Source organism: Salmo salar, chromosome 23 (genome assembly GCF_965601325.2).
Source record: "Salmo salar chromosome 23, fSalSal1, whole genome shotgun sequence".
In the NCBI taxonomy this organism is placed as follows: Eukaryota; Metazoa; Chordata; class Actinopteri; order Salmoniformes; family Salmonidae; genus Salmo; species Salmo salar.
In genome coordinates this window covers 17,892,522-17,912,109 of record NC_138313.1, presented here as the reverse complement: position 1 = coordinate 17,912,109, position 19,588 = coordinate 17,892,522, and the positions used below count along the sequence as shown (strand labels likewise).

The 19,588-nt window shown below is 42.4% G+C and overlaps 1 protein-coding gene across 5 annotated transcripts in view; it reads right to left on the bottom strand.

Annotated features, from left to right (window-relative positions):
• The window catches only part of LOC106584166 (ecotropic viral integration site 5 protein homolog), a 94,279-nt gene that overhangs the window by 4,425 nt on the left and 70,266 nt on the right, over nt 1-19,588 (bottom strand). For all 5 annotated transcript variants that reach the window (XM_014169108.3, XM_014169111.3, XM_014169109.2 and 2 more), the window contains one exon: nt 2,318-2,413. In XM_014169108.3, coding sequence (XP_014024583.1) covers nt 2,318-2,413 — 96 coding nt within the window. The remainder of the gene's footprint in view (nt 1-2,317; nt 2,414-19,588) is intronic.

The following is a 19,588-nucleotide window of genomic DNA, read 5'->3' as shown; positions in this document are numbered from 1 at the left end:
CATGCCCGTCTGAAGTTTGCCAATGAACATCTGAATGATTCAGAGGACAACTGGGTGAAAGTGTTGTGGTCAGATGAGACCAAAATGGAGCTCTTTGGCATCAACTCAACTCGCCGTGTTTGGAGGAGGAGGAATGCCGCCTATGACCCCAAGAACACCATCCCCACCGTCAAACATGGAGGTGAAAACATTATGCTTTGGGGGTGTTTTTCTGCTAAGGGGACAAGACAACTTCACCGCATCAAAGGGACGATGGACGGGGCCATGTACCGTCAAATCTTGGGTGAGAACCTCCTTCCCTCAGCCAGGGCATTGAAAATGGGTCGTGGATGGGTATTCCAGCATGACAATGACCCAAAACACACGGCCAAGGCAACAAAGGAGTGTCTCAAGAAGAAGCACATTAAGGTCCTGGAGTGGCCTAGCCAGTCTCCAGACCTTAATCCCATAGAAAATCTGTGGAGGGAGCTGAAGGTTCGAGTTTCCAAACGTCAGCCTTGAAACCTTAATGACTTGGAGAAGATCTGCAAAAAGGAGTGGGACAAAATCCCTCCTGAGATCTGTGCAAACCTGGTGGCCAACTACAAGAAATGTTTGACCTCTGTGATTGCCAACAAGGGTTTAGACACCAAGTACTAAGTTATGTTTTGCAGCGGGGTCAAATACTTATTTCCCTCATTTAAAATGCAAATCAATTTATAACATTTTTGACATGCGTTTTTCAGGATTTTTTGTTGTTGTTATTCTGTCTCACTGTTCAAATAAACCTACCATTAAAATTATAGACTGATCATTTCTTTGTCAGTGGGCAAACGTACAAAATCAGCAGGGGATCAAATACTTTTTTCCCTCACTGTATATGTCTCTATATTTTACCTATCCTGCTACTTTTTTGTCTTTTAAATTCTTATAACTATATTTCATCTTCTGTGTGCAAATAAAAACAAATTTAGTAGTCTTGTCAGTATTTCCTGCCAACTGTAGCATCTCCAGGATTAGATATCTCAGGTCATGGGGTTATGGGGGAGGGGTTTATACCTCCAGATCATGGCTATGAGGCCATTTCTTGTCACTCAGAACCTGTCACCACCAACACTTCAGAAAGCATGATTCACAGCCAACCATTCTTCAGCACCCCATGACCACACCAACAGCCCTGGTTGTGTCTCAAATGGCATCTTATTCTCTATATAGTGCAATTCCCTATATAGTGCACTACTTTTGAAATAGTGCACTATATAGGGAATAGGGTGAAATTTGGGATGCAACTGAGTACAGCCCAGAGGAGAGGTGGGGGGGATTCTGCTCTGACCGACATGCCTGACTCTTTGCCTCCACGCCTGCCTGACCGACTGTTTGCCTGGCTAACTGACTGACTGACAGTCTGTTTGACTAACTGTGACTGACTACCTTGACTGTTTTTCGGCTTGCTTGACCGACTGTTTAACTGACTGCCTGGCTGGCTGCACAGTCTTGATAGGAGACCCAGAGCGACACAATGCATGATTTAGTGCAGCTCAGTTCAACCACAAGCCTACCAGCCTTTTGTTGTCCTATTTTTTTTGTTTTAGGAGGAGATAAAAATCTGACTACATCCTCCCTGGTAAATCATTGATTTGCTGGAAGAAAACAAGTTGCTTTGTTCTTCTACTTCTCTTTTCTGTTATTTTCTTTCGGGGGGGGTTGGGGTTCTACAACTCTTTTCACAAAGATGTGCCAAATATCATATTACAATACCGTGCACACACATTACACAGAATAAAAGGGTGCATCAGGGTCTGCAAATATAATCCTACAAGAGAATCCTACATTCAGGCCTGATCAGGTCTTTGTATTATATGAAGGACACTATTCTGATCAAAGATGGCCCACTCTGCAGAAGTGATTGTGTCAAAGTCAAACCTGTAGCTGATCTTGTAGATGTCTATTTATGTGATGAAATTCATAACCTTCAAATCCTTAATCTAGCTATTCAAATGAGAATAGCCAGCTGTGGTGTACACAGAGGAGCACAAGTAGTTTATGAGACTCCATTCCGTTCAATCTGGGTCCTATACTGCGCTCTTAGTATGGTGAAGAGTGGGTTTTAGCGTTAAAATAATAGAGTTACAGGAGAGGGGTGTGTGCTGGTACATCAACACCCTCAGCGCAGGAAGCTTATGGGCGTAGTTAACACTTCTACAGTTGGCTTCAAAATAGACAAATCTGAGCAAAAACACATGGGAAATATAGCTAACAAAATCGTCTCTGAAAACAACAGGTACAAGCGGTGTTTGTTATTCCCCTGGTTCAGTATTCCCCTGTTGTAACTGCTCACCTCATGTTTGAGCTCAGCTATCTGGTCCTTCAGGTCTCGGATGTACTGACTGGAGTCTGTGTTGTTCAGCTGGCCCTGGACCTTCCCTTCTTCTTTCTGTAGAAACAAACGGAAAACATGTCTCAAAGCACAACTTATCATTGTTCCTCTAAGCATAAGACCACTGGAGAAGCGATAATAAGTTTGTGACACTGTGGACGCTTTAAATGTTGGAAAACTTGAACTGTTACAAGGGCAACTTGATAAGCAGGTAGGGAGGGAGACAACTACCACCACCAGACAAGAGACACTAGAGCTATATCATTGGAAAACTTACATAACAGAAGCATCCTTGAAGATATGTACAGAGAGGCTGTTGACTTAGTAAAAGATGGAGGGGGGGGCCTAGCTAAACTAACAAGGTAGATATAGTCGTTGGTATCGTTTTCCTCTTTGGGCCCTGGGGATGAGCCTAGTAACAGTCAAACATGACACGTGCTGTTTACCTTCCTCAGCGCAGACAGCTGCAGCAGTAGGAGACATACACACATCCCCCATTATAAACCTAAAATTACTCCTGTCTAAAGCCTGGGATAGTTTATAAGCAGAGAGAGAGAGCGAGAGAGCGAGAGAGCGAGAGAGACATCGTCACAGGCTGAAGGGTTCAGGCTAACCACAACCTGCAACGTGGGAACAGGGGAGGGGGAAAATGGGGAAGATGTAAAACGCAAGGGTGGGGTGGGTGAGGTAGTGAGGTGAGAACCACCTCTGTCTGACCCAACACCTCAAAATGTATACAACGTTCTCGATTCCTGTGGTCAGGTTAGGGTTGAGAGGTTGAGGGTGTAGGCCTAGGACCCTGATAAGCTGCTGACAATGTGAGATCTAAGCAAGCAGCTGTTCATCCTGGGATCTGTGTTTTTCTTGAGGTTTCCCCCCCCCCTCCCTCCCTCTCTCCTGACAGAGCTAGCTAGTGATAAGGGAGAGGCAGTTAATAAGACTTCCTCGTACTCAGCTGTGTGAATCACCAGGTGCCAAGTTGTGGCCAGGGGGTTAGGGACTGTGGCCAGGGACGTCAAATGTCTTAAGTCGTGGGGTGCATCCCAAATGGTACCCCATTCCCTATATACAGCACTACATTTGACCAGAGACTATGCAGCCATGTATGGGGAATAGAGTGCCATTTGGGACACAGACATGACTCGCCTGACTGCATCCCTCCAGGTCTACACAACACCTCCCCCCTCCCCCGTAGGTGGTTGTTGTCCTACGGCTGTTGGCTAGTGACGTTGTTTTTATGTCCTCTCGACATTCAATCTAGGTTTACAGTGCCTTCAGAAAGTATTCACACCCCTGGACTTTCTCCACATTTTGTTACAGCCTGATTTTTTTAAGTGGATTAAATTGAGAATGTTTTTGTCGTCTCTAGTCTACACACAATACCCCATAATGTCAAAGTGGAATTGTTTTCCAGAAATGTTTACAAAATAATTTAAAATTATAAGCTGAAATGTTCAAATCCAACACAACACAGAGTACCACTCTCCATATTTTCAAGAATAGTGGTGGCTGCATCATGTTATGGCTATGCTTGTAATCGTTAAGGACTGGGGAATTCTTAAGGATAAAAAAAATATATGTAATGGAGCCAAGCACAGGCAAAATCCTAGAGGAAAACCTTTCCATCAGAAACTGGGAGAAATTCAGCTTTCAGATATTCACCTTTCAGCAATAACCTAAAACTTAAGGCCAAATCTACACTGGAGTAGCTTACCAAGAAGACAGTGAATGTTCCTGAGTGGCCGAGTTACAGTTTAGACTTTCATTTGCTTGAAAATATATGGCAAGACCTGAAAATGGTTGTCTAGCAATGACCAACAACCAATTTGATAAAGCTTGAAAAATATAAAATGGGCAAATATTGCACAATCCAGGTGTGCAAAGCTCTTAGAGACTAACCCAAGAAGACTCACAGCTGTCATCGCTACCAAAGGTGATTCTAACATGTATTGAATCAGGGGTGTGAATACTTATGTAAATGACATATTTCTGTATTTCATTTTCAATACATTTTGAATGTATTTTTATACATTTTGAATTCCAGCTGTAAGACAACAAAATGTGGAATAAGTCAAAGTGTATGAATACTTTCTGAAGGCACTGTATATGGCTGTGATAGAGGAGCGTTAGATTGATTCTGTACAATCTTGTGACACGTTATGTCCATAACAGGGCCACTTCGTGACTTTTTCCAATTAACAATAGTTGCTTGCGCCCAATGTCAAACTAGCTGTGAGCCAAGTGAGTGCTCTTTCGTGTTCAGTGTCATGCTCTCGACAATCTTGTGTCACATGTCCCATCCAAATAACAATAGTTGCACTAACGCCATTAGGGTTAAAAACAAACAAGCATAGATACTATGACAGGAAATGTGACTTTTTGACCAGTTTCCTCACACACAATAGCAATGATGACAAATAACACGTCATTTTTTTGTAAATGCAAACCACCATGTATTTACAGATAACTGCAGACGCAATTACCAAGAGAGCAGTCCGAAAACACTATGAGGAACCTCTAATAACCACTGAAATTACAAAAGCCCCAGTTAAATATACATGGAAATCTGTGAGCATATCATGCATGCAGAAGTACAAATCATAGACAGGCTTCCAACATGTCACCTTTGGTTCAAGCTGTCAGAGTGTCTTCGACTCACAATAGGAAGTGGTTTCTTCTCTTGACAAGAAGATAGCCGAGCTGTGGTATTACCATGGATCACATATACATACAGCTACATTTATACTGCAACAGCAATGTAAAAACCCTGATGTCCATTTTACTATACATTAAGTTTCATTGACTAAGCGCTTTACCTCTTGATACAAATATATTTATGGTAGTTTAGTACCAGAAGTTCCTCGCAAACCTACAATTGTGAAATTCTATCAAGATAAAATACCATAAATAAATGCTGTTATCACTGGCGTGGTGTGAATACTTTCCATCAGCGGGTCCATCAGCGGGCCGTAGTGTAGGTGGGACATAGTGAAGTGTTGGTTAGAGGAAGATCAGATAGGTAGAGAACCGCGGGGGCTTTTTCAAGGTAAGAGTACGACAATGGTGAGGGGAAAAACAGCAAGGTATAGTGGGCAGAAGTGAGGCGGCACTCATTGGATGAGTTCACTAAAGCTACACATCATGCATTACTATTTGGAGAGGGAAAAAAAAACAGATTTTAAAAACGAGAAAGGAATATCTGAAGTTGTCTACTTTTGTGTGTGAACCACCCTCCAATTGGTTATTGGTTTAACGCACCAAACAATTACTATTTAAGTTGATAGGACCTGCTTTCTTCACTTTTTGGGGGGAAAAAGTGCCTTGTTCTGTAGCTCGGCTCATGATCACAGTCTTTTCACAAAGCCCAAACCTCTCATTTTATAGCATGCCATCAGACACATTTTATGTGGCTTTTACGTGAGGTGTTAAATGCAGTGGACAACAATTTATCAGTCATTGCTTTCTTGCACTCGTTCTCCTGGGCCTACAACCAGAGCGACTGAAGGCAAAGGTAAGACGGGGCATCTACCCACAACCTTTAGAGCTGCAACCAGGTTCTCAAACCACAGACCAAGAGCTCACCACTGGCACCACATGGCATGGGCTCTGATTAACACAAAGTGGTTATTTAAAACCTTCAAGAGCTGGTAAACGTCTGTTTGGCAACTACCAACTGCAGTAACTATTAGCTTCCATGCACATATTCGAAGACAGCTAAATCAAAAAGAAACTCAGTATAATGGAGATTGACATGATCATAAGTTGCAAATAATGGTTTCATTGCATGACCCACGAGAGTGAGGGGGTGGTACTCGCTAGTGGTGAACGCTGGTGTTGATGCAGTGTTGTTGTTGAAGAACCTAGTAACAAAACCTCAGACCACACTGTGTGTGTGTGTGTGTGTGTGTGTCGTGTGTGGGGGGGGAAATATGGAGGGGATGTTGGTTTAAAAAAAGTCATTTGACACTAAATAACCATTTACACACTTGCCCGTATACGAGGTGAAAATTGCACATTTGGGCACTGATTAGCACCTAAATTGGAATGCAGTGGCTTTACAGGAACATGCTATAAATGACGTCAGAGCTCAGGCTCTGCGCTTCACAGTGCTGTATGGGTACCCTCCAAGCTCATCATTAAGCTCGGGGCCCTGGGTTTGAACCCCGCCCTGTGCAACTGAGTTCTGGACTTCCCGACGGGCGGGTGGTGGAGGTAGGGGGTGAAGGTAGGAAACAACACCTCCACTTCACTGATCCTCAACACATGGTCCCCACAAGGGTGTGTGCTCAGCCCCCTTCTGTACTCGCTGTTCACCCATGACTGCGTGGCCACGCACGCCTCCAACTCAATCATCAAGTTTGCAGATGACGAACAATATTAGGCCTGATTACCAACAATGACGAGACAGCCTACTGGGAGGAGGTGATGGCCCTGGCGGAATGGTGCCAGGAAAATAACCTCACTCTCAACAAAACGAAGGAGCTGATCGTGGACTTCAGGAGACAACAGAGAGCATTCCCCTATTCACATCGACGGGACCACAGTGGAGAAGGTGAAAAGCTTCAAGTTCCTCGGCGTACACATCACTGACAATCTGAAATGGTCCACCCACACAGACAGTGTGGTGAAGAAGGTGCAACAGCAACCTCTTCAACCTCAGGAGGCAGAACAATTTTGGATTGGCCCATAAGACCCTCAAAAACTTTTACAGATGTAGTTGAGAGCATCCTGTTGGGCTGTATTACTTGCCGGGTACGGCAACTGCACCGCTCGCAACCGCAGGACTCTCCAGAGCGTGGTGCGGTCTGCCCAACGCATCACCGGGGGAACACTGCCTGCCCTCCAGGCCAACTACTGTACAGCACCCAATGTCACTTGAAGGCCAAAAAGACCAAGGACATCAACCACCCGAGTCACGGCCTGTTCACCCCGCTATCATCCAGAAGGAGAGGTCCATACAGGTGCATCAAAGCTGGGATGAGAGACTGAAAAACAGTTTCTATCTCAAGGCCATAAGACTGCTGGCCTATGCACATAGACATGGAATCACTGGTCACTTCACATACTGTTTTACAAATGTAATATGTATATACTGTATTCTCCTGTATTTTAGTCAATTGCTCGTCATAATATTTATATATTTCTTAATTCTATTCTTTTACTTTTAGATGTGTGTATTGTTGTGAATTGTTAGACACTACTGCAATGTTAGAGCTAGGAACACAACCATTTCGCTACACCCGTAATAACATCAGCTAAATATGTGTATGTGACCAATACAATTTGATTTGGGTTTTGACTGACAGCCGTTCTGAACTTGAGCACCGCACGCAACAAAAAGTTTCCCCCCATCCCTCCCGCTAATTTGGCAACTTCTGCTGAATGTTTTGTTGCCTGAGTGAGGGAAAGATGTGATGTTGAGGATTATAATAAATACAGTTTTGATGTAATTAAAGCAAGCCAAACACCCTTGAGTCCAAATGGGGACTTCACATTTACATATCATAAAACTCATGCCATTATACAAAGTCAATATTTATTATCACTATGTTTGATGTACAAGATGACATGGCGTCATACGCTGGGTTGTTATGGACAGAATGAACGTTTGTCTATTGTGAAGAAATATAGCTGCGGAACGCACACCTGAATGCACTCATTACATTTACGTCATTTAGCAGACGCTCTTATCCAGAGCGACTTACAAATTGGTGCATTCACCTTATGATATCCAGTGGAACAACCACTTTACAACGGCATTACTTTTCTATGCGCACCAAAATTATTATCCAAATTGCCTTGTGAAAGCCTATCACAAAGATAGTATTTTACAACTTAGCTAGTCATGTTGGCAATAGAACTAGCTTTCAAATGATGCCCACTAGAACCAGATAGCGATTTATAGATGGACAGTTTTTTCTATGGTGTAAACAATAATTGTGTGATGGCGGGGATGCAGGGTTGTATTCCAAACAAAACTGCTTGTCCTAGTTCCTCAAAAAAGCACCTTATAGTTGAAGACTCTACTTTGAGTCATTGAGTTGCATTGAAATTACTTAGGAACTGCGCACACTTTGGAGAGGTTTGTGGCCACTAGTTAGTCCTCTCACATTTGTCTTATGTTGCATCTACCCAACATTTCCAGGAATATTCTTACATTGAACCTATTTGGTTAACTTTAGCTAGCTATGACAAATCGGTTTGTATTGCTAGTTAAAGATTGTTGTTAGCTAACCAGCTGACGTTAGATGGCTGGCTTGCTAGCTAACATGTAACTTATTTGGCTTAACTTTAGCTAGCAATGAAAATCGTTTTGTATTGCTAGTAACGTTACTCTATGGATTGGGATTTTAGTTCATCTTTTAGCTAGCTAGCGTTACATGTCTAAACAAAAGAGCAAGTTAAAGCTTGTTAGTTAGCTAACGTTAGCTGAGGTTAGATGGCTGGCTTGCTAGCTAACATTAACTTACATCAGTCAGTGATGTTCTCAGAATGCCATTTCGCATTGCTAGTTATTGCCTAATGTTAGCTAGCTAATTAACTGACATTGAACCTATTTGGTTAACTTTAGCTAGCTATGCCAAATTGGTTTGTATTGCTAGTTAAAGCTTGCTGTTAGCTAGCCAGCTGAAGTTAGATGGCCAGCTAGCTAGCTAATATTACATGTATGAACTGTGTAGTGATGTTCTCAGAATGCCATTTAGCATCCATTGTATAATAATGCTAAAATATTTGTATCTGGAATGTAACTTTCAGCATCAGTACAACACGCCTGACTCTCCTCCACCAGTCATACAAGGAGAATGGTCTAATGCCTCCCGTCAAAAAGGGAGCTGGCCCAAGCAAGCACAGGTTACACATGAAGCATGATGATTTGCAGCGAGTTGTGAACTTCAACAACTAAGCAGAGGATAATGCAATAGTATTACCAGGACGCCACATACTTTGGTGGAAAAGCAGCAGTGTGGCATCTCTACAAGGAATCGATGACAACACTTGGTATGTAAAGCATAAACAACACATTTTGATTATTTAATTGACCTCCAACATGGTTGGCACTACTTTTATTGATCTCACATCCCACAGCTGGTTGGACTGGAGGATGGTACGGTGCTGGTGGAAAGCTATGGCATTCAACAACACCTGACTCTGTACTTCAGGCCGCTGCCACCGATCAAGCAGGTGAATTTCATTGCATTGTATGAGGTTATTCTTCTTATCTAAACTTGGGAGGTGAATTGATGTTGTGCAAGGTTGTAATTTATGTATTTTTGTATTACAGCTTCGATGCTCTGGAGCCTGGTGTTGTCGCCCACGAGCGTTCGGACTAAGTCGGGACCAGGTTTCAGCTGCAGTGCAACGCTGACATCCTTCCTCCCATAGATGGTCTGCTTGTACAAGCACCACCTGGACTGGACACAGCTAGATAAAACGTATCTTCCAATGCATTTCAACAATATTGCCAGATGGTGAGGAATGGATTACATCCGACACCTCTGCTGCCGGTCAACTGTCAAACCACTCGTTCTGGTGAGTATGTTAGATAAATAGATAACTGGTACTAGCTAGCTAGTAGATACTTTTGGTTATAAAACATTATTTGATGTTGGCGAGCCAGGTTAGCTATGATACCACAGATGAAAGGGGAATGATACTGTAGCTAGTTAAATACAACAAGCTAACGTGTAATGTGATGTAGCATGTCAGAGGAACCTGTGCATAGCTTACGTTTGCTAGATACCTTGCTAACAACAGCTAACTGTAGCCCATTGGCATTTAAGGTCAATATAGGGCAGGCACTTGGAGACTACCTTGCTAACTAATCATAGGATGTAGGCAGTTGCAACAATCACTACTGAGTTAGTTCCAATCACTACTGAGTGGTGTAAAGCTCGCTACCATTGGACTCCGGAGCAGTTGAAACGTGTAATCTGGAGTGATAAATCACACTTCACCATCTGACAGTCCGACGGATGAATCTGGGTTTGGCGGATGCCAGAAAAACACTACCTGCCGAATGCATAATGCCAACTCTAAAGTTAGGTGGAGGACGAATAATGGCCTGGGACTGTTTTTCATGGTTCGGGCTAGGCCCCTTAGTTCCAGTGAAGGGAAATCTTAACACTGCAGCATACAATGACATTCTAGATGATTCTGTGCTTCTAACTTTGTGGCAGCAGTTTGGGGAAGGCCTTTTCCTGTTTCAGAATGACAAAGCGAGTTCCATACAGAAATGGTTTGTCAGTGTGGAAGAACTTGACTGGCCTGCACAGAGCCCTGACCTCAACCCCATCGAAAACCTTTGGGAAGAATTAGAACGCCGACTGTGAGCCAGGCCTAATCGCCAAACATCAGTGCCTGACCTCGCTAATGCTCGAGGCTGAAAGGAAGCAAGTTCCCGCAGCAATGTTCCAACATCTAGTGGAAAGCCTTCCCAGAAGATTAGGAGGCTGTTACAGCAGCAAAGTGGGGACCAAATGAATATCAAATGGCCATGATTTTGGAATGAGATGTTCGATGACCACGTGTCCACATACTTTTGGTCATGAAGTGTAGATGGAAGGGACATCATCACCCATTGGAGATTTAAAACCAGAACTTCACCCAGAGAGCTGTACATGTCAGTGTGTGGTTAGACAGCCAAATCCTTAGATTTGGCCAACTAGAGAAATAGAATGCCATTCTTGTTTTGGTTGTACTCTACACACATTTGTATTTGCTAGTTAAGGGTAGGCATACTGTCTTTAGAAGCACATCAATACGATATTTACAGCATACAATGTTTTATCTTTGTTATAAAGCTGGGCGATATGGCTTAAAAACTACATATTTTCAAACATATGGTCTATTCACGATATATATCTCGATTTGTTTAATGTTTTCTCTAAATAAGCTTTGTTTTACAATTAAAGGTCAAATATACATTTCAAGCAGTATGCAATAATCCAATGAATTCAGTGCTTGTGAAATTATATTTTAGATTAAATTATAAGCCTACCACGTCACCAACCAAAAATAGAATAACCTGCTTTTTTGCAATAATCACTGATCTGGATTTCAAGTCTATGAAAATGCCCTTTTTGTTCACATTTAACCAGAACCATGCATAATGCAAATTCACTAATAATGACTAATTTCTTGTAGCAGGCAATAGAAAATGAACACCGGTCGCATAAACAATGTCTGAAGCACAAGCCCATATGCCAGTGAGGAGCCAACTAATCTTTATAAACTCAGCAAAAAAAGAAACGTCCTCTCACTGTCAACTGCGTTTATTTTCAGCAAACTTACCGTGTAAATATTTGTATGAACATGAGATTCAACAACTGAGACAAACTGAACAAGTTCCACAGACATGTGACTAACATAAATTGAATGTGACCCTGAACAAAGGGGGGGGGGGGGGGTCAAAATCAAAAGCAACAGTCAGTATCTGGTGTGACCACCAGCTGCATTAAGTACTGCAGTGCATCTCCTCCTCATGGACTGCACCAGATTTGCCAGTTCTTGCTTTGAGACGTTACCCCATTCTTCCACCAAGGCACCTGCAAGTTCCCAGACATTTCTGGGGGGAAATGGCCCTAGCCCTTACCCTCTGATCCAACAGGTCCCAGACGTGCTCAATGGGATTGAGATCCGGGCTCTTCGCTGGCCATGGCAGAACACGCACAGAAATCACGCACAGAAAGAGCAGTATGGCTGGTGGCATTGTCATGCTGGAGGGTCATGTCAGGATGAGCTTGCAGGAAGGGTACCACATGAGGAGGATGTCTTCCCTGTAATGCACAGCGTTGAGATTGCCTGCAATGACAAGTTCAGTCCGATGATGCTGTGACACACCGCCCCAGACCATGATGGACCCTCTACCTCCAAATCGATCCCGCACCAGAGTACAGGCCTCGGTGTCACGCTTATTCCTTCAACGATAAACGCGAATCCGACCATCACCCCTGGTGGGACAAAACCACGACTCGTCAGTGAAGAGCACTTTTTGCCAGTCCTGTCTGGTCCGGCGACGGTGGGTTTGTGCCCATAGGCGACGTTGTTGCCGGTGATGTCTGGTGAGGACCTGCCTTACAACAGGCCTACAAGCCCTCAGTCCAGCCTCTCTCAGCCTATTGTGGACAGTGAGCACTGATGGAGGGATTGTGCGTTCCTGTCTCCCTGTAGCGCTGTCTTAGTCACAGTACGGACATTGCAATTTATTGCCCTAGCCACATCTGCAGTCCTCGTGCCTCCTTGCAGCATGCCTGAGGCACATTCACGCAGATGAGCAGGGACCCTGGGCAGCTTTCTTTTGGGGTTTTTCAGAGTCAGTAGAAAGGCCTATTTAGTGTCCTAAGTTTTCATAACTGTGACCTTAATTGCCTACTGTCTGTAAGCTGTTAGTGTCTTAACGACCGTAACACAGGTGCATGTTCATTGATTGTTTATGGTTCATTGAACAAGCATGGGAAACAGTGTTTAAACCCTTTACAATGAATATCTGTGAAGTTATTTGGATTTTACGAATTATCTTTGAAAGACAGGGTCCTGAAAGAGGGACATTTCTTTTTTTTGCTGAGTTTATTTCAAGTTTATCCAACTTGGATCTATTTGCTTGCTAACAAGGTATAACAGATGATATATTATGAACACACCCTTCTGTCCGTCTCCAACTGTTTGAACAGCTTGCTAGCCTGTCCACTTTCTGCAGATGTTTAAATGACGTGGCGTACTGTATTTCTCAGAATGATTCCTTATGTCGTGTTTTATGCATATTGCACATTTATAAAAAGCAGACTAAACTGCTAGGCTAAAATACTCCTAGCAGATCGTGGTACTGCAATGCCGCATGACTATTTTTCCAGAATCAAATGTTCATTGATACTCCCATTTTAGTAGTGTTTGCTCTGTGCGCAATTTGAAGAGTTGAGACATAAAAAGGGTATCATTAGAAAGGTTAACTTCTCCTCTATTACAGTAAGAATGTCTCAATGTGTTTCGGTGTCAATATGACCGATCGTTGGACCAAACTCCAAATAGCGAGTTGAAACCGTTTGTATAAGAGGAAGAAGTGATCTCTCATCTTTGTTGTTGAGTGGCAGGGGGTGGGGCTTGATGTGTGTGTGTAAACAGGAAGGAGCACACAGCACAAAAGGAGCACAAGAGACAAGACTAAAAAGACAATATGAGAAGAAGCGGACAAACACTCATGATTCTTTTATTGCATACAGTCATTTGGAATATCTTGTAAAAAATAAATATATTGCCAAGCCCTGCTTTGTAACATGAACACACACCGATTTTTGGGGGGATAAATCTTTTGACACCCAAGCTGGGTGATGTTTGTGCAGTGTTCGCATTAGTAGTTCTGGAATTTGTCCCCCAGTAAAGACCGTTTCCACGATAACATGTATTTACATGACGTGACGGAACATTGAGACACTGGCTCTTGCTTCTTGCCATAGAAATATCAGCAAGATAGGATAGCCAGCTGCAGGTATCACCGAGCTATGCTAGTCAGCTTGGCTAAACACAAGCAGCACAGGCTTCAGCCTACATATATAACTGAATTAGCTGACCATCTTGAGATGGCAAGTCAGTTAGGAGGGGAGTCCTCAACTTCATAACTTAGTTCTCTCCATAGCAAAGCTAGCTTCGCTTACCTCGCTGTACTCACTCCTGACCTTGTTTGTTGTGATTGAATAGCAAAAACACAGCCAAGACAACTTTAGTTTGCCTTCAGTCATGGCCGCTAGCATTTCATAATGAGCATTGATGAAAAACAAGGCCAAATCAGGAAGTGCAGTCTTCCTTTAACAATGCATATAAGACTATTTCTTGTACATCATTTTTGGATGTGTTAACTCTGTAGTATAGGTCAATTGTCGGTATATTAATGGGTGTGTGTGTGTGGGCCGACGCTGTGAAGAAAGCAGACAGAGAGTCTGACACCTAGTTCACAGGTTTCAGCAATGTTTCTGAAACGCCAACGTGTTTACTTGCTGGGCTAAAACATCAAAGCTTCTGCAAGATCACGTTTCTTCAGACTGAGCTGGTGGAAATACTGAAGCAATCACTGTCAACCTCCCCTGTTTCTTCTCAGATCACAGAAGATGATACTACCACTGAAACTAGTCTGCTCATAATCAAGGATTAAAACGTTTGTCCTTAATGAGAAAAACTATGTAATAATTCACTTTGGATAAAAGTATTAAGAGTTAACAGTGTTGTTTTGGGTGTAGTTTCACACACAGACGACACCAACAGCAATCTCAGGACACTAGATAAAGAACCGCAGCACGGTAGGAAGATTCCCACACCGTGGCTTCAATAACCTGACAAATCACTAGCACAGGAAATGCATAGGTTGTTTTATACTGGCAGAAAATCTGTTGAGCTGCTGCTGATACATTAAAACACCAAGTAAACTTCTCTTCAATCTGTACAAAAAAAACTAATTTTCCATAATGTTCAATTCAATCTCAAAATACATAGTCGGAGCTAAACAAAAATCAGCAACCCACTGAGGGTGCCATGTTTTAATGACTACTCAATCAGGCATGAGCATGGTTGGTAAAATATGAAATTATGATACGCTAGACTACAAGAGTCACTTTCCTTTCTGGAGATGATCATGGTTTCTTGGTGCACTCCTCACCTCTGCAGTAAGCAGGCCTTTTTCAAAGCTTTCGCTTTAAATCACCCCACCTTCTTCCTCACATCACAATGAAGAAATCACTCAAATAGATAAGGGCCCTAATCTGTACACCTTTCTGTAGGCCTATGTATGGTGCGTCTCTGTGTCGAGTGCTGGTAAACTCAGTTAGCCGAAATGCTCAGATGATGATGGAGTGGGTACGGAGTGTTGAATTGTGGCTTATGTTGAGAAGTCGCTATGGGCAGGACAACATTTAAGCCTCGTCATGGACTTTGAAGCAAGGTTATTATAGTTTTGCTTTTTTATGTTTGTTTTTACATCTATTCAGTTTTTCTTTTAAATTTGAATTCAGCTTAGTTTCAGTTAGTTTTGAGACCTGATTTGCTAGTTTTTATTTTGTGTAAGTTGTATGAAAATAATATTGTTTTAGTGTTAGAGACAGACAGCATGCTAGGAGCAATTTGGGTTGTATAGTTTTTTGTGTGTTTTTGGGATGTCACTTCTTGCAACTGGGGGGCAGTAATTTACATTGTCGTAATTTACCAGACGCTCTTATCCAGAGCAACTTACAGGAGCAATTAGGGTTAAGTGCTTTGCTCAAGGGCACATCGACAGATTAGTCGTCTCGGTGATTGGAACCAGCGACCTTATGGTTACTGGCCAAACGCTCTTAACCGCTAGGCTACCTGCCACCCATAAGGTGATGGGTCAGGTCTTAGGTTAGTTTAGCCCTTCATGACTCCAATGCTACATTGGAGTCATTCCACGTCCCTTTTGATTAGCTGAGGTGATTTGGTCAAATCTAGAAACAATTTACACTAGATACACTGTTTAATCACAGATTTCCACTGAGGATTTTTGTTTAAAACAGCTTTGAGCCGACAGTTTTTTGTTGTTGTTCCCTCCCGAATTTACATTAGCTCAGAAAATGCAATGCAAAACACCTTTGTGGGAATTTGCATTAAAACAGCACACACACACACACACACACACACACACACACACACACCACACACATATGCTCTGAAAGTGACATTTCTGAGAGTTTCAAAACCATATTGCACACAGTGATTATGAATGGTTAGACAGAGCATCAGGACAGTTCTACACGTTTGCCCTGCTGTGGTCAACTGTTCAAATGTGAACCCTATGGCTTTATGGTTCTCACAAGTTAAGGTAAGGTCAACCTCAATGTGACTTGGATTTAAAGAGAAACCGAATGTAATAAGCAACTTCTCCTTTTGGCCTATGTGGTATCAATGAGTCAGAAACATTTATTCTAGTGTAAAATTGACAAAAGTGTAAATAGGATCATTTTGGACATAGTCTCATCCAAAACAGAGATTTGCGAGATCTTTAGGGAAAAAATGATATGTCCTTGGGTTGGGTTCTGTTCAATTCTGACCACAGCTGGTAATAATCAATTTGGACCACATTTGCATGCAACCCGATCGTAATGCCCATGGGTAATTTGGTTTGACATTCGATATCCCTATGGGGCTTGTTTGGGACCATCAGAAAATAACACAATATTTTAAAACGTCAGTAGCTCCACCACATTTCAACAACTTAAAAAACGAACTTTAAATTGTTGAAATTCATATACAAATATTGAAAGCATTTAACGAGACAACTAAAAGGTGTGTAACGAGACGGAAATGACTCCACACAATCCTCACAGTTAAGCATGTTCCTGTTTGCTGTAAAATGGCTGCTGGCTAAGGACGCTGCAGCGTTTACTTTTTCGCTCTTTACATGAATTGCTGTTTGATATGGCTTTGGAATTTATCGTTTTTACCAGCATCTTGGTTTTGTCGCCTGCAATTTCTTTCCCATTCAGCTTTTTCATTTCGGATGTTTTATCTGCTCAACCACGTGCCTGTCTGGTAAGGTTGAAAGCCTCTCCTCCTACTCAGCCTCCCGACAAAAGCTTCTCCCAAGTGGGTGTGACACCTACTCCCATTGCCTGCTGCTTTGATACCACCCGGCAATGTGTTCCCTGTCTGCCCTGGCCGGTATCCCCGTCTGGTACATGTACCCCTGCCACACTGCCCCCTCTCTCCCGAGCTTTCGCTCGGCCTCCAGCGCGCGCGCACACACACACACACTTTGAATCTACTGGTTAAACGGACTCTTGGCCTCCCATCCTAGCTTTGTATTCATGTTACCTGATGAAACTGCTGTACAATATGATCTTGTTGCCATATGATACACATTCAAATGCCATAAAAAAGCAACACTACAAAGCTCTCCCTGTCCTCCACCGTGCCCTGATTGTATTACTGCTGACAATATCCAGCAATGAGCATGTACACCCTGTCACGTCGACTGTTGCTTGCCCCAATTATGACTTGTGCTCTGATGATTTCCGCTTCACTCATTTCTGCTCTCGTAAAAGCCTGGGTTTTCTGCACATTAACACTAGAAGCTTATTACCTACAATTTACCAATTAAAAGTGTGAGTTCACAGGTCCAACCCAGATGTGTTGGTCATTACTGAGAAAGAGTGTTCTGAACACTGATGTTAACCTTTCTGGTTATAACCTTTTTCGGCAAGAAGGATCTTCCAAAGGTGGTGGAGTGGCTATCTTTACCAAGGATCACCTTCAGTGCTCAAACAATTTCATTATCTGGTTTAAAGCATTAAGCTTTCAAATATCTCTGTTGACTGTTGCTTGGTGTTATCGTCCACGATCACAACCAGCTAACCTACCTGCCCTAAGCTCTCTCCTGGCCCCTTACACTAAGTCTGAATTTGTCCTAATAGGTGACCTAAACTGGGACATGCTTAAACCACCACACCAAGTCTTAACCTCTCTAGGATAGGTGGCACCAAATCGTTTCACCTAAGTAACAGCCAGTGTAATCCCGTGGCGCGTTATTCAAAAACCTTAGAAATGCAAAAACTTCAATTTTTCAAACATGACTATTTTACACCATTTTAAAGACATGACTCTCGTTAATCTAACCACACTGTCCGATTTCAAAAAGGCTTTACAACGAAAGCAAAACATTAGATTATGTCAGCAGAGTACCCAGCCAGAAATAATCAGATACCCATTTTTCAAGCTAGCATATAATGTCACATAAACCCAAACCACAGCTAAATGCAGCACTAACCTTTGATGATCTTCATCAGATGACAACCCTAGGACATTATGTTATACAATACATGCATGTTTTGTTCAATCAAGTTCATATTTATATCAAAAACCAGCTTTTTACATTAGCATGTGACTAGCATGTGACTAGCATTCCCACCGAACACTGCCGGTGAATTTACTAAATTACTCACGATAAACGTTCACAAAAAGCATAAATTATTTTAAGAATTATAGATACAGAACTCCTCTATGCACTCGATATGTCCGATTTTAAAATAGCTTTTCGGTGAAAGCACATTTTGCAATATTCTCAGTAGATAGCCCGGCATCACAGGGCTAGCTATTTAGACACCCTGCAAGTGTAGCACTCAGAAAAGTCACATTTATTATAATAAAAATGTTATTACCTTTGCTGTCTTCGTCAGAATGCACTCCCAGGACTTCTACTTCAATAACAAATTTTGGTTTGGTTCAAAATAATCCATAGTTATATCCAAACAGCGGCGTTTTGTTAGTGCGTTCAAGACACTATCCGAAAGGGTAAATAAGGGTGACGAGCATGGCGCAATTCGTGACAAAAAAAATTCTAAATATTCCATTACCGTACTTCGAAGCATGTCAACCGCTGTTTAAAATCAATTTTATGCCATTTTTCTCGTAAAAAAGCGATAATATTCCGACCGGGAATCTGCATTTAGGTAAACAGAGGAAAGAAAATAAAGCATTCGGTCGACTCGGGCACACGCCTAAGCCCACAGTACTCTGAGCGGCCACTTGCCAAACGCGATAATGTGTTTCAGCCAGAGCCTGCCTCGATATCCTTCAGCTTTTTCCCGGGCTCTGAGAGCCTATGGGAGCCGTAGGAAGTGTCACGTTATTGCAAAGATCCTAAATCTTCAATAAAAAGAGCCCAGATTAAACACAACTTGTCAGACAGGCCACTTCCTGCATTAAATCTTCTCAGGTCTTTGCCTGCCATATGAGTTCTGTTATACACAGACACCATTCAAACAGTTTTAGAAACTTTAGGGTGTTTTCTATCCAAAGCCAATAATTATATGCATATTCTAGTTACTGGGCAGGAGTAGTAACCAGATTAAATCGGGTACGTTTTTTATCCAGCCGTGTCAATACTGCCCCCTAGCCCTAACAGGTTAAAACAACGGGACTACCTAAATCTCAGATTATTACCAATCAAACAAGGTATGACTCCAAACACCCAGAAACAGCTACTCTCCTTGATGTTATCCTCACAAATACTCTTGATAGGTACCAGTCTGGTGTTTTCTGTAATGATCTTAGTGATCACTGTTTTACAGCTTGTGTTCGTAATGGCAGATCAGCTAAACAACCTGTACTGATTTGCCATAGATGATTGCTGAAAAACTTTATTGATCAGGCCTCTGTAAATTGGTATAGAGTCAGCTTGATTCTCTCTGTCGAAGATGCTTGGACCTTCTTTTTTTATATTTTCAGTGGTATTGT